The sequence below is a fragment of the Dicentrarchus labrax genome, unplaced genomic scaffold, assembly GCF_905237075.1.
Source record: "Dicentrarchus labrax unplaced genomic scaffold, dlabrax2021, whole genome shotgun sequence".
NCBI lineage: Eukaryota > Metazoa > Chordata > Actinopteri > Moronidae > Dicentrarchus > Dicentrarchus labrax.
In genome coordinates, this window is record NW_026136714.1 from 5643690 (window position 1) to 5670415 (window position 26726).

The window sequence follows — 26726 nt, forward strand, 5'->3', positions numbered from 1 at the left end:
GAAAACAATTTTTATGTCACTTTTAAAAATAACTAAAACTTTCTAAAATTAAGGAAAAGTCATTAATGCTCACTTTGACGAGAAACAAAATACAATGAAATTCATACAGGAACCAGCTATTATCCCAGGATACTAAAGAATGGCAGTGAAACAGGTCACCAGTTATTCAGAGTCATTTGAGTCATTGACTTAAAAAAAAAAAAAAACCATAATTTATAACCTGGTACATTGAGGTTTTACATATCTACTCTTTTGTCTCTAAAATGTCACACTAGGAATGTAGACTTATACAAATTATTTGCAGTTTTTTTTTTTTTTTAAAACAAACGAAGAGACACGTCTCATCTCTCACTCAGCTAAGCCGTCCTATCTAACAGAAGCCAATCGTGGTGATTATTAGGCAAGAGTTGATAAACTGTGGTCCAGCCTCTCCCCCGTGTGGAAAAGCCAAGCACAGAGGTTACATTATCCACTGTTTGCTCCCTCCCCTCAACATCAGTCACGTTAATCAGAGATAGCCCGTCTCCTCTCCCATCTGAGATGATCCATTTCTGCTGGCTTCTGTTCAGTGGATAAACTATTTTGTCTAACAACATTCCAATAAAACATTTAATTATACATCTATTCTTAGGGCGAACTTTATTGATATTATTTAATCTCAAAATCCAGTAGGCAAGAGACCTGCGACTCCAAAAGCTCGAAGAGGCTCAGTGAGGTGGAAGGTTAGAACTCCCTCACGATATTAACAGAAATGTGTTGTTGGAACAAACAGTTGTGACTCAAATTCAACAAGAGACAAGCTGCACCACCCCGTTTCCATTGCGCACCCTTGGATATGACTTTATACAGGGCATCAAGGAGAGACATAATTATCAAAGGTAGTTGATTATAAGCGACGTATATAATCAAGTAATACATTTGACACACCTAGTTAATGTAAATAAACATTAAATAATATAAAGGTTTGATTTTGCTATCATTTATTTCTCATTTGATTGCTTTTATGTTACAAGTGAAACCATCAGATGTTGGGGTCTGAAGTGAAGATGTACTCTCTTAAATAAATGACAGATGTGTTACCTGCACAATTGATACGCGTTATTTCGGAACAGTCTGATTGGATGAGTGTACCTCTCAGACACAGAGCCAAATTAGGGTTTTTCCTCCTCCTACCCAAGGTGTCTCATTCACTTTTCGGAAGGGCACTCTGCCCCTCCTCTATATCACTGACGAAATAACAGTTTGCATTAGGCAAAACTGAACTTGTTGGCTGCCAGCACTTCACGGTTTCTGTCGCTCCGTTTAGAACCAGGGCATCCTGTAGTGGGACCTGCAACTCTGGAGCATCAAGAAGAGAGAGGCGCACCGGGAAGATAAGTGCTGTTGCGCCGACTTGGAGTGGAGATATTTTGGCACTTTTACGCACGCATGTTACGCACTGGGACTAACTGGATTTAAGGACGCATATCGATATATGTACATTTTATGGAATAAAACACCTTTAAACGTAAGTATTTTTTTGTTGTTTGTTTAAAATTAAACAATGAATTGAGACTATTGTTCTAAAACAGATAGTTGGCCATTAATGTAATTGTTGACTTTTTGTTTTCTCAATGTGTGACATTTTATTCATGTATCGAGCAAATATTGATAATAGCACGACATATGAAACAAATCGGTCTATTTAAGTTAACTTCTCAGTCTACAAATAACACGAACGCACCCAGTGATGCCGCGTTGTCCTCAGATAACCCACACTGGTGCGTCCCGCTACAGAGAGAGAGAGGCAAGTGAACTTCCAAAATCAGCACTGCGGATTAGGAATTACTCCGTATTTTCTTTTAAATTCACACACTAACCATTTGAAATTGGAATAATCATTACTATGTTTTCCTGTCATGTCATGTTTTTTTGTTGAGCATCCAGAAGCAACAGGTGTTTCTGTGGAGAAAAGTCATAGAAACGAACCCAAAAACCGAAAGTCAACATTTTGATAGACTTCTGACTGGAAGAGAATTTTAGCTCCCATTAGCAGATGATTTGTTTCATACCAGGGAGCATTTCCAAAAATTTGCTACCAATTAAACGCCTGTGTGACGCTTGCTGATCTTCCTTTGAACAACTTTTCCCCCGATTTCCTAGAAATCATTCTGCTTAGTTTACGCACACTCTTCTTCAAATATTTCTAAAATAATTTTAAAAACTAATATACAGTTGGAGATGTAACAGTATTAGTATTATGATATTTCACTAATTGTCTCCCTAAAGTCTCATTTCATTCAGTTTCCATTAGGGTGGGTCCCTTGACTCTGGATAGACTTGTGGGAGTGCTGGCATTAAGTCACAGTCATACCCACCCTAAAATATTTTAGATGATGATCTTTTATCATTGCCAATTGCCAGTATATAGTGAGTGTCTCGTTTTTGATAGAGAACTGTTTGCAGCCCCCACTGCGACCCAACACTTATGTTCATACATGAGGGCGGTGGACTGCTCCAGTCGCCAAAAACAGTTTGTGGAAGTCAGGAAGCTTTACCTCTCAGCCCCGCCACCCACAAATTCACTATAAACATGTGCCTGGGTCATTAAATGTCATTTGTTTGCCTCCAAATCTTATTTCTAAAAGGAGCAAATAAAGATTTTGTGCCTGGTCATGTGACATGTCGGGTAAATGTCCCATGTGGCTTATCAAAACTTCAACATATTTTAAAGAAGGATATCAGTCCATCATTAGTCCTATCTAGAGAAATGCTTCAATGTTTGATTATTGAAGTATTCATTTGTAGGTTGCAGTAATGTCTGGATATTTGATATTTTTGTTTAGATGAAGAATAGATGTTTACACCATTGATTTTTTTTTAACCCATGAATGATAGAAAATAATCAGGCTTACAAACACAAAAAAACATAAAACTAAACTTTGTATGAGTCATTAAATGAGTTTTCTAATGCACCTTTTTAATTTCTCCAACAGATGTTACTAAATATAAAGCATATCCTGTGGTTATACTATCTCTGTGAAGCTGCAACTGCAACAGGTAAGTTTTGAATGAGTAAATGTTTCTCCCCCTCCCCCCTCTCTCCCTCTCTTAGTCACTCCTCTCCCCATCTCCCCCTCTCTCTCTTTTCTTTATCTCCCTCCCTCCCACCGTACACCTCCCTCCTCTCTTCCTCTCTCCACCTCTGTGTGTTGTACCACACACAGTCATTTGACATGGTCACATTCAGCTGGCGTCCGTACTCTACAGCTTATCTTTAGCAAACTGACTGATGTGTCAGTGGTGCCTCACAGCCAGAGTCGAACTGGCCCCTGCGGGAGAAATCCCAGTCACTCTGTGGGCCACTTGAAAACAATAAGAACAGGAGAGATGTGCCGTCTGCCCCTACCAGTCTTCCTGTGAAACCTGCAAGACTTTACTTAATGGTGAAGGTCACAATGTTGGCCACTGAGGTTTGCATATCAGGCCCCTCTGGCCCCTTCGGCCCCCCTGACTCTCCTGGCCCCTATAGTCCCTAGCCTTGTCTCTGGGTATGAACGTACACCTTTCAATTAGACTGGGCTCCCAGTCTGGAAATAACAGCTGGTTTCACCCCTCATCCCTCTGTTATAGCACACACACTCATGCCTCTGGGGCTGTCCCACCACTGTTTCCAGAGCATTCCCCACATTGTTCCCTGTGACCCACCTCCCCCTCCACAACCCCCAAACAAAAAAAGAGAAGTAAATCTTCTTTCGCTCCACAGGGCTAAATGTGATTCAGCCTGTTGCCATTCATTTGTGTCTGACATCCTGTCTGACATCCCCTTTGCTTTGCCTCAACAATCACGTAGAAGTAGAGACGGAGGTACAGTCAACAGCTTTAACTGTGAACAGACCTCAGGGGGGAGGGTGATAAAGTATAGCAACTGTTAACCCTGTCTGGTTTAGCAGTAGTTCTAGTAGTTCACTATTTACTGGTTGCAACAGAATATTCAAGCTGTAGGATTAAATTAAACATCCTTGTCCTATGCTGCAATTTAGGAATTTGACATAGGGGGTCAGGAGAAGGGAGATACATTTTCCATTGTGAAGCATGCTGATGACATATTTCACTTCTTTTTGTGTGGCTCTACCTGTCCTTGTCAGTTAGTTGCCATGCAAGTAAAGGTGGGATTATTTGAGAAGGAAAACTAACATGAACAGAACTCAGAAGTGGCATAGCATGAAGTGATGCAGCCATGACTCCACTATTTAACCAATTATATTTAACTTCATACAAACATGCTGCACACACACTGCAGTCAGTGTTGAATGTGTTCCCACACCCATCGTTTTAAGGATGAGGTTTGACTTTCCAGAGCCATTTTCACGCCATGATTCATGTTTTTTTTTTATTAGGCTGGGTGTAGTTGTCACACCCCGTCAATGTAAATGAGTCGGGCTGTTTATAGTGTCCACTTGTATCTGTTAGAATGAGAGTAAACAGAAGGAACGTGTATTTGAAGAAAAATATTAATAAGAAGAAACATAAAAGTACAGTTCTGAATGCATGAACATGAATGGACATTGCATTCAACTCTTTTGCTTTTTTTCCTTTCAGCCTCCAATGCATTATCGATAATCAGACCAGTCACTGGGTCCCTCTCAGGGAAGGTAAATCTTCCCTGCTTCTTCTCCACCATCCCAACCTCAGCACCAGTCATCAGTCCCAATGGAACGGTCATTTATAACAGAGATTACTTGCGGATCAAATGGACCAAAATAGAGGGAGAAGTAGAATCCACAGTGCTGGTGGCACAAAATGGGGTCATTAAAATAGGCTCCAGCTACAGGAATCGTGTATCAGTGCCCAGCCACCCTGAGGATGTAGGCGACGCCTCACTGACAATGGTCAAGCTGCGCGCCAGTGATGCAGGCACCTATCGCTGTGAGGTCATGTACGGCATTGAGGACACCCAGGATACAGTTAACCTTGATGTCAACGGTAAGAGATTCATGATTTCCTTCCCATGTCATACTGGAATGAGACAAAAAATGCTTCCCCAAGATACTCTCTGAATGTAGAGGGGAGTTGCTGCAAGGGCTTAATAATAGTGAAATGCAATACCAGTGGTGATAGAAATGTAAACGATATGAGAGAACTTTGGGCGCCCTTCTGCTTACTTTGATAGCAGCAGCTACCCGGTAGTTATGCAGAGTAACCACAGTTTTCAGATGAGACTTTGGTCCCTGTCCATTCCAAGTACTGCAATGTTTTAATTCCAGTGTTCATCCATCTAACCCATGGTAAATCCAAACACCAGTGGTGTTCCACATGTTGGTATGGGCAAAGCAAAAGCTATGTTATAACCTCATCCATCAGTGTCATCTTTGGTGCCACCTTGTCAGTGGGGATTTCCTTCTTGGTGGGGCACTCAGTGGGTGTTACCAAGACTTAGCCTTCACTGAGCAATAACAATATTCCCCAATATCCCTCATCAAATTTACACAAGTTTTAAATTATGTATATGATAATACAACATTACTGCAATACCTCCAAACCAAAAGTAATAGTCTCCTTGGGGGAGGTGGGCAGGGGGTTACCCTTCCTTACCTAGTGTCATTATGTGCATTCTACATTTTCTCTCTTGCGAAGCATTCTGGGAGATATAACTCATGTTTTGGGGATGTAGAAAACATGGGCGGGGTGGGGGGATACTGGGATAGTTTTGGTTGTCACTGGTTTACAATCTGCACAACCTCTTTTCCAACTATCTGCAATGTTAATTAGGACTATCAATCATATCTTCTGCGTTTGTTTACTGTCCACAAATATGGGGATTTCAGGGCCCTGGCATCATCTGCAGTTATCTTGTTCATTTGTGGTGAACTGTAGAGTATTTCGCGTATCCTTTTGGTTTATTGCAAAGTTCCTCCTTTCCAAAGACGCTGAGAGACTCAATTATTTCACTCATGGTGTGTGCTTTATAAGACATTTGCAATAATTTATTGCACTGAAATTATGCTGATGAATTCCAGATAACTATGTTCATGTTCCTATACAAACCTCCATTATATTTCATTTATAGATGGTCATTTTTGTTTTGTACTATTTGTTGCCAGGTGTTGTCTTTCACTACCGAGCGAGCACCAGCAGGTACACTTTGGACTACCAGAAGGCTGTCCAAACTTGCCAAAATATTGGAGCAACCATTGCTACATATGACCAACTGAAAGCAGCCTATGAGGATGGCTTTGATCAATGTGATGCCGGCTGGATTGCTGACCAGACAGTGAGGTTAGCCGCATTTCAATTCTCTGCTGTATATTTCAAACAACACTGCTATTCTATGATATACGCTTTGGATTGAATTCTGATGTAATGTAAAAACATTTTGCAGAAAATTAAGATGATGTAACCTATGTATTATAATGGCTCTTTGTTTCTCTATCTACAAAGATACCCAATCACAAAGCCAAGGAAGGGCTGCTTTGGTAACCTACTGACAAAACCTGGTGTTAGGTCATACGGGACCAGGAAACCCACGGACACCTATGATGTATTCTGTTACGTAGACAAACTTGATGGTGAGTCAGTAACAAAAGGCTTTTGTAGTGGTCTTTTAGTTGTTGTAGTGTCTTTTAGAGGCACTGCCACATCCTCTGACTGAAATGATGAAACAGTGCTAAAGCAAATAACTTTTACAGCTCATAAGACCGCTGTGGAAATAATCTCAATTGTTTTGTTAGAATACTTCATTGGTAAAAATGTGAGATCTTTTATATATTTTGTTGTGCCAAACAACTTTACATATTGTAAAAAAGGGAGTTGGGGTCAGAGAGAACTTCCTAATAATTTGACTCTGAAGCAAGATTCAAAATGTATTCTCTACCGTAGCGATTTGTGAAAAAGTAGCCAACAAAAATGTGATAATGGGGTTTTTAAATGTCTTTGGCAGTGCTTATGAGAAGTCTTCATTTCACAGCCAACAGTCTTTCTCTCTGTCTGTTCATTATCCAGCCTGTTACTGCCGACCGACTCAACTCCTCAAAAAGTTTTATGAGTGTTAACATCCCTCTTGACACATCTGAACTCCAGTCAGCCCTCAGTCATTGCTCCTCTTATCTGGGATTTGTTCAGTGCAGCTCTGCTACAGTGCATTATATAAGTATAATGCACTAAGTATTATTTTGGCACAAGTTGCAAATCAATTAGTTGTAAATATGAAGCCATCAATCAGTATTGTGACATTTGTATTATAAGACAGATGTAGACAGATGTAGACAATGGTGTCAGCCAGGAAACGTCACCACTACACAAGCCACCAGGGACATGCACATGCATCTTCTTCAATCTCTGCAAGAGACTATACATGCATCTTTGACCTCACTGTATTCTGGTCCAGTTGTACATGATGAATAGGATGTTCTTAGTAAACAGTGTTTCTCACCCATACATCAAAACACTCTAATTAAGAGTTAATTGCTTTGTGTGTATGTTGTATAAATATTGTGTGTATTAAACTGTACATTTAGGAGGATCTATCGACAGGTATGTTTTTATTAGTGTATAATTACGTAAATATAGGAATTGTTGTGTTTTTGTTACCTTCGAAGGAGGCATTTTTATCTACAGATGCCGCTGGTCGACTTCCATGGAGTCCGCCATGCTGGACTACCATGTTCCTACAGTAGCCCAGAACAGACAATAAAAACACTGGCTGTAGATAGAGCTCTTTATGTTTTTTGCGAGTTTCTTGACAAACCGTTCTCATTCCCAGGTCGTCAAATACAGATGCCAGCTTTGTTCAGTTAGTTGCCCTGAGTGTGCCCTTTTATATGTTCTAGGAAAACATACATGTTTGGCTGATGTGATATGACATGTTCTGAAGTTGAATGAAAATGGCTTCGCAACAAGAAAAATTCAAATAGCTGCTTTAAGATGCACATTGAGCTAAAATCTGGCTATAATTTGTCAATCTAGAGGAGTTTGAGATATAGATGAAAAAGTAGCTTCTTACCAATAACTTTCATTACTAAATGACTTAGTAGTCATCAGTATATTTTAAATGACTGAACATACATTTAATGAAACAATAAAATTGCCTTATAAAATAGTGAAGTTGTTGTCTCTAGTCTGCATTTGAGAGGGAAGACATTTCTGGGTGGAAAGCATCTCCTAATCTCAATGCCATTGTAAATCAATGGGATGAAAAAAACATGGGATATTTGAAATGTCACGCCCTAGACTAACTAAAAACATGTAGTCAGTCAGTCATGCTCTCTTGTAATGATGTTTGGTTTCAATTAAGATATTGCTTTCTGTAGTCTTTCATTTATATTACCCTGTAGGCAAAGACAAATGCTCATAATTGTCATAGTGCAGTAACCTTTCTGAAGATCCTTACACAAACATGAAGGAAGAAACCATAGAAGGTGTAATCTAGTTCACTCACCCCGAGGGGAAAACATCATGTCTTGAAGTACAGATGCATTCATTGACAGGCCAGGCACATTGTCTGCATTGCTATCCCACCTCAGATTAATATAATGAATGAACTACTGTTGTCCTAAATATGATTGGTGGGAGATGTTTTGGGTCGGTGCCTTGCACAGCTGCGACTTTTGTCAGCTGTTTTTGGGCTATGTCTCTTCTGAAAGGTCAAATTTAACTAAAATTCTGTGGCTGCAGATTAATCCAAATGATAGCTGGTTAGCTCTCTTTTCAGTGCAAATAATTAAAAAGGACATATGAAATGACCGTCCATCTGTAAGTAATACAGCACTGATTCATGCCAAAGTTTGTAAAATTGGTTTAACAGTGAATTGAACCCTCTGCCCTGGGTGGCTGCTTAGTCAGAGAGATCTGATTTTGTTTCCATAATCCCTGATGTTACCGTGCTGCCTTTGAATTAATGCTTTTTGTTAAGTCTTTGTTGGATTTTACTTTATTTCAGGTGAGGTGTACTATGCTTCTGTGACCGATAAGATGACTTTTGAGGAGGCCAGTAAAGAGTGTAAGAAGAGGAATGCTGTCCTGGCATCCCCTGGTCAGCTGCATGCTGCCTGGCGACATGGTCTGGACAGATGTGACTATGGTTGGCTCTCCGATGGCAGTGCACGACATCCTGTTGCAGTACCCAGAATGAAGTGTGGGGGAGGCCTGCTCGGCGTCAGGACCATGTACCGCTACAGAAACCAGACTGGCTTCCCAGACCCAACTACAAAGCTTGGAGCTTACTGTTTTAAAGGTAAACTCACTCACAGGGTCTTGTTGTTAGTATGTAGTGTATTTACCATATGTCAGGGAACAAAGTGCTACCTGCGTATAATGGGTCATATGGTGTATATGTTTACATTTGGTTTAGACAGTGGCAGGCAGTGATTGAAGGCACAGACCATTCCCTGTCAGAACCAGGCCTGGACTGTGAGGAACTATGATCTCATATGTCCTATTTGCCTTTTGCTCCCCCACCCTTTGATTTTCTTCTTCTTTGTACCACTGTACACATTCCCACACCAGACCAACATTTTAAAATGTTTACAACCTGTCTCATCTTTTGTCCATTGTTCTGTTTTTTTTGCGTCATGATTGCATAGTTTCAATTACAACAACAACATGAGAAAAGCAGAGGAATGGTTTTCTTTTGAGCATTGCATGTTGTGAGCCAGACTGTTCACACAGATTGCAGCGTGCACTTGACCTCACTGTCTCACATTTTAGTTTCCCGCCCATTTCTGTGAATTCTAAATTCTGTTTACTTTAAAAGCAATGGACATTACAGTTTAATGTTTAATTAATGACAAATAGTCTGCTTGAGAGTTTGTGAACAGTCAGTACCTGTCTGTTTTTGAAAACAAAAATTGCTTTACTTCCAGCTAGGCTAATCACGGCTCCTTAAGCTTCTTCCTTATACAACCTCGCTGTTGATGTGAAACGAGCTAAATGTACTTATGTACTTGAGTGCTGTTCAAAATTGTATCACATTTATGAAACGCCAAATTAATTGTTATTTCAATAATACCAAATTATAAATAAATCTGAGTAGGAACAGTGTTGGAATGTGGGAATGCATCAGCCGTGACTTCTGTAACATTTTTCACTTTCTTGAATCTACTTTGCATGTAGGACACATTTAGGTATACGTGAAAATGACTCCTTGTTGCAAACAGACAGGAGAATATAACCACGGATCCCAATAAATAGTGACACTTCATGGTTCACTGGAAGGTGGTAGAATAAGGCTAATCTTTTAAAATGTGAGTGTTCTTAACTGATCAGTATCCCCAAGGCAAAACCAAATGACAGATAATAGTTTAAAAAAACCAGCAAAAGTAACTAATACCACACCTGTCAGCCTTTTTAGTCTCACTATCTTGCTCCCTTTTCGCCTTTCTCATCTCATTTCCGCTGTCAGAGTTTGCCCTCTGTCACTCTCACTTGTACTTATCAGAGCAGACGTTTGGATAATGGACTAAGCTACTGCTGGACTTCTAAATTCAGTCATCCTCGGTGACCCCTGACCTGGCCTTTCCATCTTTACAAATGAGAGGTTGGACAGATAAGCCGGTCCCTGCCTGGCCATTTACTGCCCCTGAGCTATGCTACCTCTCACAGTGATAAGTCCCCATGGAGTTCAGAGGGCACGCAAACAGGCCACCCTCACCTCCTGCTCTGTGTATTCCATGTCAGCTCTGTCAGTCCTGTTGTATTTACGCCCCCGTCTAAGTGCTTTTCAAGTACCCTTGTTTGGTGGGAGTCACTCCATCATTTCCTGCTTTCCCACTCCCAATAATAGCTCAAAAATGAAATATTATGTGAACCTACGTAAGCTAGACTGCACAGAAAGACAGGGGGAAAGGTGGCTGGTGCAGAGGGAAAAGGGGGATAATTGGTCTCTGATTGGACTCTGGATTGGTCTGAAGAAAACAAAGGCCTCTGTAACAGCAACAGCTCAAGTGCACTGGTGAGATAATGCACTCCCTCTGAGAGCAGGCCCTATTTTTCCTGTTAGGGAAAAACGTGTCTCACACCTTACATCAGAGATAGTTTCATGAAGAAAGAGGGCTAGTACGTAATGGTCAACAGCTGGCTTTACACAATCTGTCTGCGGCAGCGAGGGAAGCTTTCTAGAGCTGCAGCACTGCTTTTTAAGGGTGTGAGTAAATGAGAGAGCATGGGAGGACAGACGGGCAGGGAGGAAGAGCGAAGTGACACATAAAGGAGTTAAAAGGACTTACTCATGAATAAAACCTTAAGAATATGTTCATTAGTGAGCATTTGAAAACCATCACTGAGAGATGAAAAGATGCTCAAGGATAAAACATAAGTGAAGACTCAGACGGAGTGTCGGAGGAGAGACAGTGCAAAGAATAGAGGACAAAAATAAACAGGACAACTCTAACAAACCCACAACACTAGTTTCATATAAACACAAGTTTATATGCTGTTTTTATTCCTCTGTTACAGGCATGTGAATCCTTTCAGGCAGATTGGGAAATGTTTAGAGAAATAAAGTGCACTTGGTCTCATCTGCAATAAGCTGATGACAAACTACCCAATTTCATCAGGTACAAGAAATGGAAAGCCAGCTTGATAGCATTGGCCTCACTGATACCTTAAGATAATTGAGGTTATTTTCCAACAATTCTGGTTTAGATAAATATTTTGTTCCACACTTAGCTCTGGTTCCACTGTTTCTTTGAGAAGATTGAGTGAATTAATGTTAGAAGAGGTTATAAACAACATTAAGAGTTATTAGAGGAAGTCCTTAACACTAAGGTTTCTAGGAACTCTTAATGTTAAGTGTTATTGCAGCTCTGGCTATTCGACTCGTAGGGCATGTTTCACTTGCCTGCTTCACATACGTATAATGTATAAAAAAATTATATTTCATAATAATTGTATCTGTTTTAGACATCATGAATATGTAACATTTGATTCAAGTGAGGTGACTGACAATTTGTCAGTTGGATCTTTGTTTTAATCTATCTACACCTCAGCAGGGTGTCTATATTCTTAAAGTAACACTGTGTGAATCCTGGCCATTTTGTATTGTATCTGGGCAGTAATATAATGTGGCAGATAAAGCATTCTAGTGGCAACCAAAAGACCCACTGTGGAAATGAATGGTTTTAAAAAATAATGTAAGATTAAAGTAAGGTAATTAAGGTGAGGTGATACTCCAGAGATAATAGTGCTAGTTGCTCAGTGTCTTGAAAATAATAACACTATAATGAGAAATAATGGTCAGACAGATTATTTTTATTTTTGCTTTTATAATTTGTGATGTGCTTATATGTGTTTTTTAGGAAGGAGGGAGGTAATCAACCAGACTTCCATTGTGGATGTGTCTGTGGTAGAAATGATCACCAGCACCATCAGCTACACTACAACCATCCCTTTAGTGGAAAGTAGCACCACTACGCAAACCCCCACATCTGAAACTGTATCAGAGGCAGAAGAGTCTCCAGACTCATCAGTTACAAATCCTCCATCTATGTTCTCTACCAGTATGGCTCCACCTCGCCCCACTCCAGCAGACCAAGAAGAAGAGTTAATCACCACAGTCGCACCAACCATCAAAGAGGAACCTGAGGACACTGACATTGTAACAGCCGTACCAGACTTAGACGTTAATGACTTTGTAAGTGAAAATGTAACCAATGAGGAATTCGTTTCCCAACGTGGTGATGCATTGACAAAACCACAAAACAAAACAGAAAGCACTGACACCACAGAGACAGTGTCAAAGCCCATCGAGGAGCCAGATGATCACTCAGTAATTGAGATCAGCACAATCAAACCTGATGTCCCGATACCAGACACCTCTCTCATCACAGAGCCCATGTTTGCCGAGGGGAAGACTGAGGAAACTATTCTGGATTCTGGGATCACCACAGAGATGGCCTCTGACCTCACCGACACTCCAACAGAATCAACTGAACTGACCAGCGAGGAGGTGTTCAGCTCCTCCGAATCAACACCATCAACCACTGGGCTTCATTCAACAACACTAGGCCCCGATTACGTGGATGAGCTAGATGTGATAGATGAGATGGATGAGAATAATTTTGCTGTATATGCACTGCCACCTACTCCACCATCCCAACTGGACCTCACATCCAGCTCATCAGACAGCACTAGTATCGATGGCACAATGACCAGCACTGCAACAAAAACCACACCTCAAATGCAGCATGTAGAGACAACGGCTGTTGTCTATAATGAAGAGACTGCATCTGCAGCTGCGACAGCCACCACCGTCCTGATTGACAGTGGAACGCCTGGCGAGGATGTGACATCGTCATCAAGTGTACACGTCTTTGATGAGTCCACCACTCTGCTGCCAGAGCACAGCGGTGACGCCCTGACGGAGGATGACACAGCAACAGAGATTGGCACAGAGTTCTTTACATCTGCAATCGCGGCTTCAGCTGTGGCTGACACGACCACCACTCCAGGTACAGTGGTCGCTGCATCAGGTAAGACATACAAACAATGCCATGAACCATTAAAGCTTGATTTGACTTATTTGTATTTGATAATTTAAGCGTAATTCAGATTTGTTGCGCTACAGTAACTGGGAGTTGGGGGACTCTGTGCTGTCCAGGGTGCTGAAGTGGAGAGAGACAGAGAAAGAGAGAGAGTTTGATTCTCTGCCAGTGAGAATGTATAGTGGTGGGAGTAAACTGAGAACTCACAGAAAATCAAACAGGCCATGTTTAGTGACTAATGGCAGGATTTCTCTTAAATTTACATACATTTTTGTGTTGTTGTTCTGTTCGTTTAAATTATAGTTAAGGTTCTGTGACTTGCTCTCCAACTATAATATTTAGTTGTAATTTTACTGTAATATACGAGCAGTTACAGTGTACTTATACTATGTACTTATGTTTGAGTGAGTCAATTTTAAGTTCTTCCACGATGGATCAAGTTGAAGTTTTGTTTTCCAGTTCCCTCAGGCTCATGTTTGTGTGTGTTCTCAGTGTGGACTGCTGTTGAAAGACCGCTTAGCTTTGGCACCTTGTCAGTCTAGCTGAGCAGATGTCCTGATAATTATTTTGACAAAGACAAGACAGAGAGGGTGGGAAAGAGAGAGGGAGAGTCTGTCATTTTTATATTATAGTGACATTATATAATCTGTAAAATCAATTTCTTGCTTTCTCGAGGTGTCACAGGGATGACTAGAATTGTACTTTTTGATTTACGTCAACTATTTTATCCATTAAAGCAAATTGAGACATTTGAAATACATATTTAGGACATGACTTTCAGGTCAACAGCACATGATCTCACATGCAAATAGCAGCTGTATAATTTTTTGCTCCTTTAATTTGCACTCACATCTGAGAACATTGCAGTGGTGACTCATTCTTTGTCCCTGAAGAGCAGCTCACGTTGGAGTAGAGGGGTCTGGTGAATTGGAAAGGACACAAGTTAATGAACTAGAGGGGTCTGGTGAATTGGAAAGGACACAAGTTAATGAACTGGTCATTTAGCAGTTTTTGGAATTTGGTCTGATTTCTTGGTAGGTGCTGAACCTGCCTGAGAGAGCAGCACTCAGTGATCCAGATTAGTTATAATTGCCAAGAATATACACATTACATAACCAGTATGTTTGTGTGTGCAAGCACTGAAAGAGGCAGATATACAATATATGTGTCTCTTTATGCCTTGTGTGTATTTGTACTGCAAATTACTATGTATTTGCAGTATTTCTCTCCTTGTGTGTTCATGTACCAGCTAACTGACAGCCAGTCTGGCAATAACAGCTGTGTTGGCAGTCTACCTGAGTAAGCACAGATGCCTGTCTTCAGACTGAACACCACCACAAGAGGTGATGTCATTGCTAACACAAAGTCTCCCCTCTCTGTGAGGACAGCTGGAGGCTGCTTGACCAAAGCGAGTGATTATAGCTACTTTTACTGTTACATCATGTGATGTGGCTCAGCTGAGACACTCGAGGTCTCTTTCTGTCCTCCGAGTTTGTGTGGGAAAAGCTTGTGGAAAATATTGTGGCACATGGAGAAGTGTGTTGTAAAAAAAACAAAACATGTGTTTCTGATCAATTTAAGACAATTGCATTTACTGGTTACAAAGCCTTTATATGACATATTATGACTTGAAATGTAGATACTCTGAGGCATGCCAACCACAAATGTTACAAAACAATAAACAGAACCACCGATTCTTTAATGACAATCAACAGAACCACACATTCTGTAATAAATTATCTATTTATCATTCACTTCACTAAGGCTTGCTTAACTGATCCTTAATGGAATAGTTCGACATTTTGGGAACTGTAAATCAAATAGAAGGCTACAGTCAATTAATCTGTTAAAAACTTTAAACTATAGTTCATTATTTTTTGGGGGGCACATCTTTAATTAATGAGCTTTGGCGGTGCAAGTAGGCGGATTTGGTTTCCTTTAGATGTACCAGGCTAGCTGTTTCGTACTGTTTCCACTTTTTTTGCTAAGCTAACCGGCTGCTATGTGTTGTTTTATACTGAACAGAGTATTCTGTCTTTGTCTTGTTTTTAAACTGTAAAATTAATTATTATGGGTTGCCATCTTCTACTAACTAGTACTAATTCTGAAATATATTGTATACATTGATAGATTAGTCACAAATACAGTGCAGGTGACCATAAACTCATTGGTATAAAGTTAATTAAATTCCATAAAATAGTTTCGATAGAAATGACACTGGCAAGATACATTAGGTTATTATATGATTTTACAATGGGGTTATGAAGATTGACTTGGAAATGCATAACAAATTATTTTTTTTTTAAATCACCCAAAAAAGAAAAGATATATATATATATTTAGAGAGATAGAGAGAGGAGAAAGAGGTAGTGTTTGAGTATGAAGTGTGTGTGGGTCAGTGAAGTGGATCCATTGCCTGACTCCCAGGTATCTTTTGGCAGAGCTGAGCTGCTGCAGGTGTTCTTGTTCGCAACCAATAATCTTTCTGAATCATTGTTTGTGGGAACTAAAGAGAGCGGGGACAAGGGGCAGAGAGACAGAGAGAGTGAGAGAGCGAGAGTAAGAGAGAGTAGTAAAGTTTGTATAACAAAGGATTTCATGTTGTTGTGTGTGCTTGTACTACATTATGCCAACACTGGTAAACAATTCAGGCCAAACTAAATCAAACTGTTCATTTTAGGATTAAGATTAGCTCTGTTCTCTTGGCCACCTGCCCTATGCTTATTGTTGGATTTGTTAAAAGCTTGATGCCATGGCATCTCAATTTTTTTCATTAATTAATGGGAATGCAAACAAAACTGGAATGCATGTTCTTGTAGGGAGTACAGTCCAACTTTCACAGAGAATGTTTTTGATGTTTTTCTGTTTTACAATAAAATTGTCACACACTTATTTTCTTGTATTTCCTTTGCAGTTGACCAGGCTCTACAACCACAAGATTCTCAGTCTCCTGGCATACCAGTTGTGCCTGACCATCCCACCCCTTCCATAGCTGATGGTGATCCCATCCCACAGACTGGAGACCCAGACCTTATCTCCCAAGCTGCTGTAACCATCACTCCAACTGTTAGCTTTATAAATGGTAAACATGAGATCACACTGGAGCCACAGAGCCCAGCTGAAAAAGAGGCCAAAGGTACCCAGATTTTTACAAATGTGACGATTCTGGGAACAAGCGATGAAATAACAACGGTGTTTGATTATAGTTGGACCGATCTCACTGATGATAATGTCACTGAATCTACAGAGGAAGCCACAGCAATACTGACCTCAACAGAGATCCCAGATGTTCATAACTATGACCCTGATATAATCCCAACAGATGAATCAACACCTCCTCATGTACTCCCTGAAATTGAGCTGACCACAAAATCCCCCACACAGAAAGATACAACTTCTGTTTCGGCCTCAACAGTGGATGACAGGGCTCAATCAAAAACTACACAAAAAACTGAAGCTGGTCCAGCTGCCACAGATGCCACAGAGGGGATGAGTGATGTCACAGCTACCTCTGCTGACTTTGTTCCTACAGTAACACCAGCTGAGCCACAGATCACCAAAGCAACTAAAGAAATCCAAACAACGAAGGCTGAGGAAACCACCACTGTCATCACCACATCTGTACAAGAAGAGGTAGGCGAGTCAGGGAGGACTCCAACGTATGTGAAAAGTGACTCAGAAGTGACTCAGACAGAGAGAGCTAAGGACCAATCCACTGTTACTTATTCAACTGAACTTTACATGGCCAAAGATAAAGCTGAAACCACAGAGGAAACAAAGAGCACATCTGCCACTCCAGCTGCTGGAGACAGCACTCAGTCTACATTACAGACTATGTACACTCCCTCTTCTGCTGACGCTGATGTGAAAACACCAACATCAACAACTAATGACTCACAGAGCTCCACTCAAGATGTGGAGGGAAGGAAAGAGACCCAAACCCCAAAAGAATTTGCCTTCAGCACAGCGGCTCCTTCAGTATCTAGTGATTCAGCCTCTCCTGAACAGACAGACAAGACTGAGATAACACCAACTGTAGATTTAGGTAAGACTGAATCATCAGCATCTGTAACACCTATCCTGGCTGAAACTTCAGAGGGTACAGTCATAAGTCAGGGAGGGAGTACAGACAGCCAAATGTCTTCCATCTCCCCCACTGATGCAATGTCTACACCAGAGGAGGAAGGTTCAGGGGTTCAAACAGTAAACATGTTTACAACCAGCCCACCATCACATATCTCTGAAGGGACCGTGACATCACCTTCAAGTTTAAGTGCAACAGATCAAGCTACATGGGAGAGTGAAGAAACATTACAAACAGTACAAACAGGCACAGATAAAACATTTGTTCCTGTCACTGGTGAGGTGGAAAAAATGTCAAAACCCACCATTATGCATGAGGGGTGGAAACAAGATGAGAAAACAACTCATCCCTCTCATGAATCCGTTGCAACCACTGACTCCCTCTTATATAGTGCTATTAAAATTATCACAACAACAATGGCCCCATTCACTGAATATTTCAGTCAGTACTCAACACAAAGTGCATCACTGATGACTGACCTCCCTGACCAAATAGTGGATACAAGTGAGGAAACCGCCACTGGTGGCACATATAAGGCTACTTCAAAAGATGAAACCTCTACTCCAGTCATGAGCACAATCAAACCAGATGAGTCTATTTCAGTTGCAATTTCAACGGTGGAAACCACAAGTGTAACTGCAGACACAAAACCTATACAAACAGTAACCCCACTAAGTGGCATTACAGAGTCAAGTCCATTGCATCCTAGCAATGCTGGACATATGACAGATGACCAGACTTCTGGTACAACATCAACAGGAACAACTGCAGCAGCTACCTTGCTCAGCACAGCAAAATCAGTTATAGAAACAACACAATACGAAACATTCCATGATTCAACCATAGCTGGCACTGTAGCTCCGTCTGCTTTCAACACTAAAATACCAACATCACTGTCACAAGAAATGTCAGATATCACAACCACTGAAAAGATATCACTTATTCCTGAAGATACCACCATTTTCACAACTGCAGATTCAGGTTCTGAGCGTTGGACAGTATCACATGGAACATCAATGAGCGACATTACAGAAAGAACAGTAAAACCATCAGAATCAGAAGTAACATTAAGGGCTACTGTTTCTTCTGGTATCAGTGTGACTCCAACTGCCACATCTAGCATAGGCAGTGAAGTGACCAAAGAACAAACAGACACACCAGCCAGTTCACAGGAAAAAGCAGTTACTGGCATCACTGACATAGTTACCAGCACACTACCCACTTCAAAAGCAGAAGTGAGTTCTGGAGGTCAAAGGCCAAGTGTCACATCAATGCCAGGTGTTACTACAGCGTCTTCATTCTACAGTACTGAGAAACAAACATCCAATTTCACCAAAGAGTCCATCATCTCTGAAACTACTATTTCTTCACAATTGAGTACAGACTCACCATCAGTAACACCCTCAAGTGAAACCGAAACAAGCGGTACTTCTAAGCAAGGTGTAAGTGCTGTTTCATCTCTCTACAGTACTGAGAAACCAACATCAGTGTCAACTGAAACACAAGAGACTGCAACCACAAGACAGACTGAGAAACTATCATCTACACCAGAGACAAGTTCTACTTTCCCAAAAATAGATGAAGAGAGTTCAGGTGAACAGACAACTGAGATTTCCAGCGATGGCACTGCAGCTTCTACAGCCTCACCCTTGTTTAGCACAGAGAAGCCAACTGGACTGCCAGTTACAGAACATGACAGTGCAGCCACAAGTCGTACAGAAAATCCCTCAGTAACGCCTTTTACTGGGAAGGTGGAAGAAAGCACTGTTGTGACAACAGTATATGAAGATGGCTCTGGTGATCAAACCCAAGAAATGTTTACTCAGACCTACTCTGTCACAGCTAAATCATCTCCCTATAGCACTGAGGCACCAACAACAGCGTCTCCTGTTACATCATCTACCTTTTTAGACAGTGAGGAAGAAGGCATTAGTAGTGAAACGACAATGGTGGAGTCTATTCCTCTATTTAGTGGATCAACCATGCTCCCTGAAAGAGCATCATTCCTCAGTACAACTGCTAAAGAGAGTTCTGGAGATAGCACTGCCGATTTCACCAAAGAGTCCATCATCACAGAAACTACTATTTCCTCAAAGTTGAGTACAGAGTCACCCTCAGTTACACCCTCAGGTGAAACTGAAACAAGCGGTACTTTAAAGCAAGCTGTTACTGCTGCTTCATCTCTCTACAATACTGAGAAACCAACATCAGTGTCAACTGAAACACAAGAGACTGCAACTACAAGACAGACTGAGAAACTATCATCTACACCAGAGACAAGTTCTACTTTCCCAAAAATAGATGAAGAGAGTTCAGGTGAACACACAACTGAGATTTCCAGCGATGGCACTGCAGCTTCTACAGCCTCATCCTTGTTTAGCACAGAGAAGCCAACAGGACTGCCAGTTACAGAACATGACAGTGCAGCCACAAGTCGTACAGAAAATCCCTCAGTAACGCCTTTTACTGGGAAGGTGGAAGAAAGCTCTGTTGTGACAACAGTATATGAAGATGGCTCTGGTGATCAAACCCAAGAAATGTTTACTCAGACCTACTCTGTCACAGCTAAATCCTCTCTCTATAGCACTGAGGCACCAACAACAGCGTCTCCTGTTACATCACCTACCTTTTTAGACAGTGAGGAAGAAGGCATTAGTAGTGAAACGACAATGGTGGAGTCTATTCCTCCATTTAGTGGATCAACCATGCTCCCTGAAAGAGCATCATTCCTCAGTACAACTGCTAAAGAGAGTTCTGGAGATAGCACTGCCGATTTCACCAAAGAGTCCGTCATCACAGAAACTACTATTTCCTCAAAGTTGAGTACAGAGTCACCCTCAGTTACACCCTCAGGTGAAACTGAAACAAGCGGTACTTTAAAGCAAGCTGTTACTGCTGCTTCATCTCTCTACAGTACTGAGAAACCAACATCAGTGTCAACTGAAACACAAGAGACTGCAACTACAAGACAGACTGAGAAACTATCATCTACACCAGAGACAAGTTCTACTTTCCCAAAAATAGATGAAGAGAGTTCAGGTGAACACACAACTGAGATTTCCAGCGATGGCACTGCAGCTTCTACAGCCTCATCCTTGTTTAGCACAGAGAAGCCAACAGGACTGCCACTTACAGAACATGACAGTGCAGCCACAAGTCGTACAGAAAATCCCTCAGTAACGCCTTTTACTGGGAAGGTGGAAGAAAGCTCTGTTGTGACAACAGTATATGAAGATGGCTCTGGTGACCAAACCCAAGAAATGTTTACTCAGACCTACTCTGTCACAGCTAAATCCTCTCTCTATAGCACTGAGGCACCAACAACAGCGTCTCCTGTTACATCACCTACCTTTTTAGACAGTGAGGAAGAAGGCATTAGTAGTGAAACGACAATGGCGGAGTCTATTCCTCCATTTAGTGGATCAACCGTGCTCCCTGAAAGAACATCATTCCTCAGTACAACTGCCAAAGAGGGTTCTGGAGATAGCACTGCCGATTTCACCGAAGAGTCTGTCATCACAGAAACTACTATTTCCTCAAAGTTGAGTACAGAGTCACCATCAGTAACACCCTCAGGTGAAACTGAAACAAGCGGTACTTTAAAGCAAGCTGTTACTGCTGCTTCATCTCTCTACAGTACTAAGAAACCAACATCAGTGTCAACTGAAACACAAGAGACTGCAACCACAAGACAGACTGAGAAACTATCATCTACACCAGAGACAAGTTCTACTTTCCCAAAAATAGATGAAGAGAGTTCAGGTGAACAGACAACTGAGATTTCCAGCGATGGCACTGCAGCTTCTACAGCCTCATCCTTGTTTAGCACAGAGAAGCCAACTGGACTGCCAGTTACAGAACATGACAGTGCAGCCACAAGTCATACAGAAAATCCCTCAGTAACGCCTTTTTCTGGGAAGGTGGAAGAAAGCTCTGTTTCGACAACAGTATATGAAGATGGCTCTGGTGACCAAACCCAAGAAATGTTTACTCAGACCTACTCTGTCACAGCTAAATCATCTCTCTATAGCACTGAGGCACCAACAACAGCGTCTCCTGTTACATCCCCTACCCTTTTAGACAGTGAGGAAGAAGGCATTAGTAGCGAAACGACAATGGTGGAGTCTATTCCTCCATTTAGTGGATCAACCATGCTCCCTGAAAGAGCATCATTCCTCAGTACAACTGATGAAGAGAGTTCTGGAGATAGCACTGCCGGTTTCACCGAAGAGTCCATCATCACAGAAACTACTATTTCCTCAAAGTTGAGTACAGAGTCACCCTCAGTTACACCCTCAGGTGAAACTGAAACAAGCGGTACTTTAAAGCAAGGTGTTACTGCTGCTTCATCTCTCTACAGTACTGAGAAACCAACATCAGTGTCAACTGAAACACAAGAGACTGCAACCACAAGACAGACTGAGAGACTATCATCTACACCAGAGACAAGTTCTGCTTTCCCAAAAATAGATGAAGAGAGTTCAGGTGAACAGACAACTGAGATTTCCAGCGATGGCACTGCAGCTTCTACAGCCTCACCCTTGTTTAGCACAGAGAAGCCATTAGGACTGCCAGTTACAGAACATGACAGTGCAGCCACAAGTCGTACAGAAAATCCCTCAGTAACGCCTTTTACTGGGAAGGTGGAAGAAAGCTCTGTTGTGACAACAGTATATGAAGATGGCTCTGGTGACCAAACCCAAGAAATGTTTACTCAGACCTACTCTGTCACAGCTAAATCCTCTCTCTATAGCACTGAGGCACCAACAACAGCGTCTCCTGTTACATCACCTACCTTTTTAGACAGTGAGGAAGAAGGCATTAGTAGTGAAACGACAATGGTGGAGTCTATTCCTCCATTTAGTGGATCAACCGTGCTCCCTGAAAGAACATCATTCCTCAGTACAACTGCCAAAGAGGGTTCTGGAGATAGCACTGCCGATTTCACCGAAGAGTCTGTCATCACAGAAACTACTATTTCCTCAAAGTTGAGTACAGAGTCACCATCAGTAACACCCTCAGGTGAAACTGAAACAAGCGGTACTTTAAAGCAAGGTGTTACTGCTGCTTCATCTCTCTACAGTACTAAGAAACCAACATCAGTGTCAACTGAAACACAAGAGACTGCAACCACAAGACAGACTGAGAAACTATCATCTACACCAGAGACAAGTTCTACTTTCCCAAAAATAGATGAAGAGAGTTCAGGTGAACAGACAACTGAGATTTCCAGCGATGGCACTGCAGCTTCTACAGCCTCACCCTTGTTTAGCACAGAGAAGCCAACTGGACTGCCAGTTACAGAACATCACAGTGCAGCCACAAGTCGTACAGAAAATCCCTCAGTAACGCCTTTTTCTGGGAAGGTGAAAGAAAGCTCTGTTTTGACAACAGTATATGAAGATGGCTCTGGTGACCAAACCCAAGAAATGTTTACTCAGACATACTCTGTCACAGCTAAATCATCTCTCTATAGCACTGAGGCACCAACAACAGCGTCTCCTGTTACATCATCTACCTTTTTAGACAGTGAGGAAGAAGGCATTAGTAGCGAAACGACAATGGTGGAGTCTATTCCTCCATTTAGTGGATCAACCGTGCTCCCTGAAAGAGCATCATTCCTCAGTACAACTGATGAAGAGAGTGCTGGAGATAGCACTGCCGGTTTCACCAAAGAGTCCATCATCACAGAAACTACTATTTCCTCAAAGTTGAGTACAGAGTCACCATCAGTAACACCCTCAGGTGAAACTGAAACAAGCGGTACTTTAAAGCAAGGTGTTACTGCTGCTTCATCTCTCTACAGTACTGAGAAACCAACATCAGTGTCAACTGAAACACAAGAGACTGCAACTACAAGACAGACTGAGAAACTATCATCTACACCAGAGACAAGTTCTACTTTCCCAAAAATAGATGAAGAGAGTTCAGGTGAACAGACAACTGAGATTTCCAGCGATGGCACTGCAGCTTCTACAGCCTCACCCTTGTTTAGCACAGAGAAGCCAACTGGACTACCAGTTACAGAACATGACAGTGCAGCCACAAGTCATACAGAAAATCCCTCAGTAACACCCTTTACTGGGAAGGTGGAAGAAAGCTCTGTTGTGACAACAGTATATGAAGATGGCTCTGGTGACCAAACCCAAGAAATGTTTACTCAGACCTACTCTGTCACAGCTAAATCCTCTCTCTATAGCACTGAGGCACCAACAACAGCGTCTCCTGTTACATCACCTACCTTTTTAGACAGTGAGGAAGAAGGCATTAGTAGCGAAACGACAATGGTGGAGTCTATTCCTCCATTTAGTGGATCAACCATGCACCCTGAAAGAGCATCATTCCTCAGTACAACTGATGAAGAGAGTTCTGGAGATAGCACTGCCGGTTTCACCAAAGAGTCCATCATCACAGAAACTACTATTTCCTCAAAGTTGAGTACAGAGTCACCCTCAGTTACACCCTCAGGTGAAACTGAAACAAGCGGTACTTTAAAGCAAGGTGTTACTGCTGCTTCATCTCTCTACAGTACTGAGAAACCAACATCAGTGTCAACTGAATCACAAGAGACTGCAACCACAAGACAGACTGAGAAACTATCATCTACACCAGAGACAAGTTCTACTTTCCCAAAAATAGATGAAGAGAGTTCAGGTGAACAGACAACTGAGATTTCCAGTGATGGCACTGCAGCTTCTACAGCCTCATCCTTGTTTAGCACAGAGAAGCCAACAGGACTGCCAGTTACAGAACATGACAGTGCAGCCACAAGTCGTACAGAAAATCCCTCAGTAACGCCTTTTTCTGGGAAGGTGGAAGAAAGCTCTGTTGTGACAACAGTATATGAAGATGGCTCTGGTGACCAAACCCAAGAAATGTTTACTCAGACCTACTCTGTAACAGCTAAATCCTCTCTCTATAGCACTGAGGCACCAACAACAGCGTCTCCTGTTACATCATCTACCTTTTTAGACAGTGAGGAAGAAGGCATTAGTAGCGAAACGACAATGGTGGAGTCTATTCCTCCATTTAGTGGATCAACCATGCTCCCTGAAAGAGCATCAATACTCAGTACAACTGATGAAGAGAGTTCTGGAGATAGCACTGCCGATTTCACCAAAGAGTCCATCATCACAGAAACTACTATTTCCTCAAAGTTGAGTACAGAGTCACCCTCAGTTACACCCTCAGGTGAAACTGAAACAAGCGGTACTTTAAAGCAAGGTGTTACTGCTGCTTCATCTCTCTACAGTACTGAGAAACCAACATCAGTGTCAACTGAAACACAAGAGACTGCAACCACAAGACAGACTGAGAGACTATCATCTACACCAGAGACAAGTTCTTCTTTCCCAAAAATAGATGATGAGAGTTCAGGTGAACAGACAACTGAGATTTCCAGTGGTGGCACTGCAGCTTCTACAGCCTCATCCTTGTTTAGCACAGAGAAGCCAACAGGACTGCCAGTTACAGAACATGACAGTGCAGCCACAAGTCGTACAGAAAATCCCTCAGTAACGCCTTTTACTGGGAAGGTGGAAGAAAGCTCTGTTGTGACAACAGTATATGAAGATGGCTCTGGTGACCAAACCCAAGAAATGTTTACTCAGACCTACTCTGTCACAGCTAAATCCTCTCTCTATAGCACTGAGGCACCAACAACAGCGTCTCCTGTTACATCACCTACCTTTTTAGACAGTGAGGAAGAAGGCATTAGTAGTGAGACGACAATGGTGGAGTCTATTCCTCCATTTAGTGGATCAACCATGCTCCCTGAAAGAGCATCATTCCTCAGTGCAACTGATGAAGAGAGTTCTGGAGATAGCACTGCCGGTTTCACCAAAGAGTCCATCATCACAGAAACTACTATTTCCTCAAAGTTGAGTACAGAGTCACCCTCAGTTACACCCTCAGGTGAAACTGAAACAAGCGGTACTTTAAAGCAAGGTGTTACTGCTGCTTCATCTCTCTACAGTACTGAGAAACCAACATCAGTGTCAACTGAATCACAAGAGACTGCAACCACAAGACAGACTGAGAAACTATCATCTACACCAGAGACAAGTTCTACTTTCCCAAAAATAGATGAAGAGAGTTCAGGTGAACAGACAACTGAAATTTCCAGTGATGGCACTGCAGCTTCTACAGCCTCATCCTTGTTTAGCACAGAGAAGCCAACAGGACTGCCAGTTACAGAACATGACAGTGCAGCCACAAGTCGTACAGAAAATCCCTCAGTAACGCCTTTTTCTGGGAAGGTGGAAGAAAGCTCTGTTGTGACAACAGTATATGAAGATGGCTCTGGTGACCAAACCCAAGAAATGTTTACTCAGACCTACTCTGTCACAGCTAAATCCTCTCTCTATAGCACTGAGGCACCAACAACAGCATCTCCTGTTACATCATCTATCTTTTTAGACAGTGAGGAAGAAGGCATTAGTAGCGAAACGACAATGGTGGAGTCTATTCCTCCATTTAGTGGATCAACCATGCTCCCTGAAAGAGCATCAATACTCAGTACAACTGATGAAGAGAGTTCGGGAGATAGCACTGCCGATTTCACCAAAGAGTCCATCATCACAGAAACTACTATTTCCTCAAAGTTGAGTACAGAGTCACCCTCAGTTACACCCTCAGGTGAAACTGAAACAAGCGGTACTTTAAAGCAAGGTGTTACTGCTGCTTCATCTCTCTACAGTACTGAGAAACCAACATCAGTGTCAACTGAAACACAAGAGACTACAACCACAAGACAGACTGAGAAACTATCATCTACACCAGAGACAAGTTCTACTTTCCCAAAAATAGATGAAGAGAGTTCAGGTGAACAGACAACTGAGATTTCCAGCGATGGCACTGCAGCTTCTACAGCCTCATCCTTGTTTAGCACAGAGAAGCCAACAGGACTGCCAGTTACAGAACATGACAGTGCAGCCACAAGTCATACAGAAAATCCCTCAGTAACGCCTTTTTCTGGGAAGGTGGAAGAAAGCTCTGTTTTGACAACAGTATATGAAGATGGCTCTGGTGACCAAACCCAAGAAAGGTTTACTCAAACCTACTCTGTCACAGCTAAATCATCTCTCTATAGCACTGAGGCACCAACAACAGCGTCTCCTGTTACATCACCTACCTTTTTAGACAGTGAGGAAGAAGGCATTAGTAGCGAAACAACAATGGTGGAG

The 26726-nt window shown here is 41.8% G+C and overlaps 1 protein-coding gene across 1 annotated transcript; it reads left to right on the plus strand.

The window, feature by feature from the left end:
- The first annotated feature begins 1264 nt into the window (after positions 1–1264).
- vcana (versican a) lies at positions 1265–25059 on the plus strand. Its single transcript, XM_051422731.1, has 10 exons — positions 1265–1507; positions 2976–3039; positions 4582–4965; positions 6084–6258; positions 6421–6548; positions 8918–9211; positions 12273–13445; positions 16372–19292; positions 24354–24437; positions 24904–25059. The coding sequence occupies exons 1-10, from the start codon at positions 1475–1477 to the stop codon at positions 25057–25059; spliced, it is 5412 nt and encodes a 1803-aa protein (XP_051278691.1). The 5' UTR covers positions 1265–1474.
- The last annotated feature ends 1667 nt before the right edge of the window (positions 25060–26726 follow it).

Coding starts and splice junctions, on each gene's coding strand:
- vcana (XM_051422731.1), top strand. CDS start 1,475: ATGTACATTTTATGGAATAAAACACCTTTAAAC. Junction 6,259..6,420: donor ATTGCTGACCAGACAGTGAG/GTTAGCCGCATT, acceptor CTATCTACAAAG/ATACCCAATCACAAAGCCAA. Junction 13,446..16,371: donor TACAGTGGTCGCTGCATCAG/GTAAGACATACA, acceptor TTTCCTTTGCAG/TTGACCAGGCTCTACAACCA.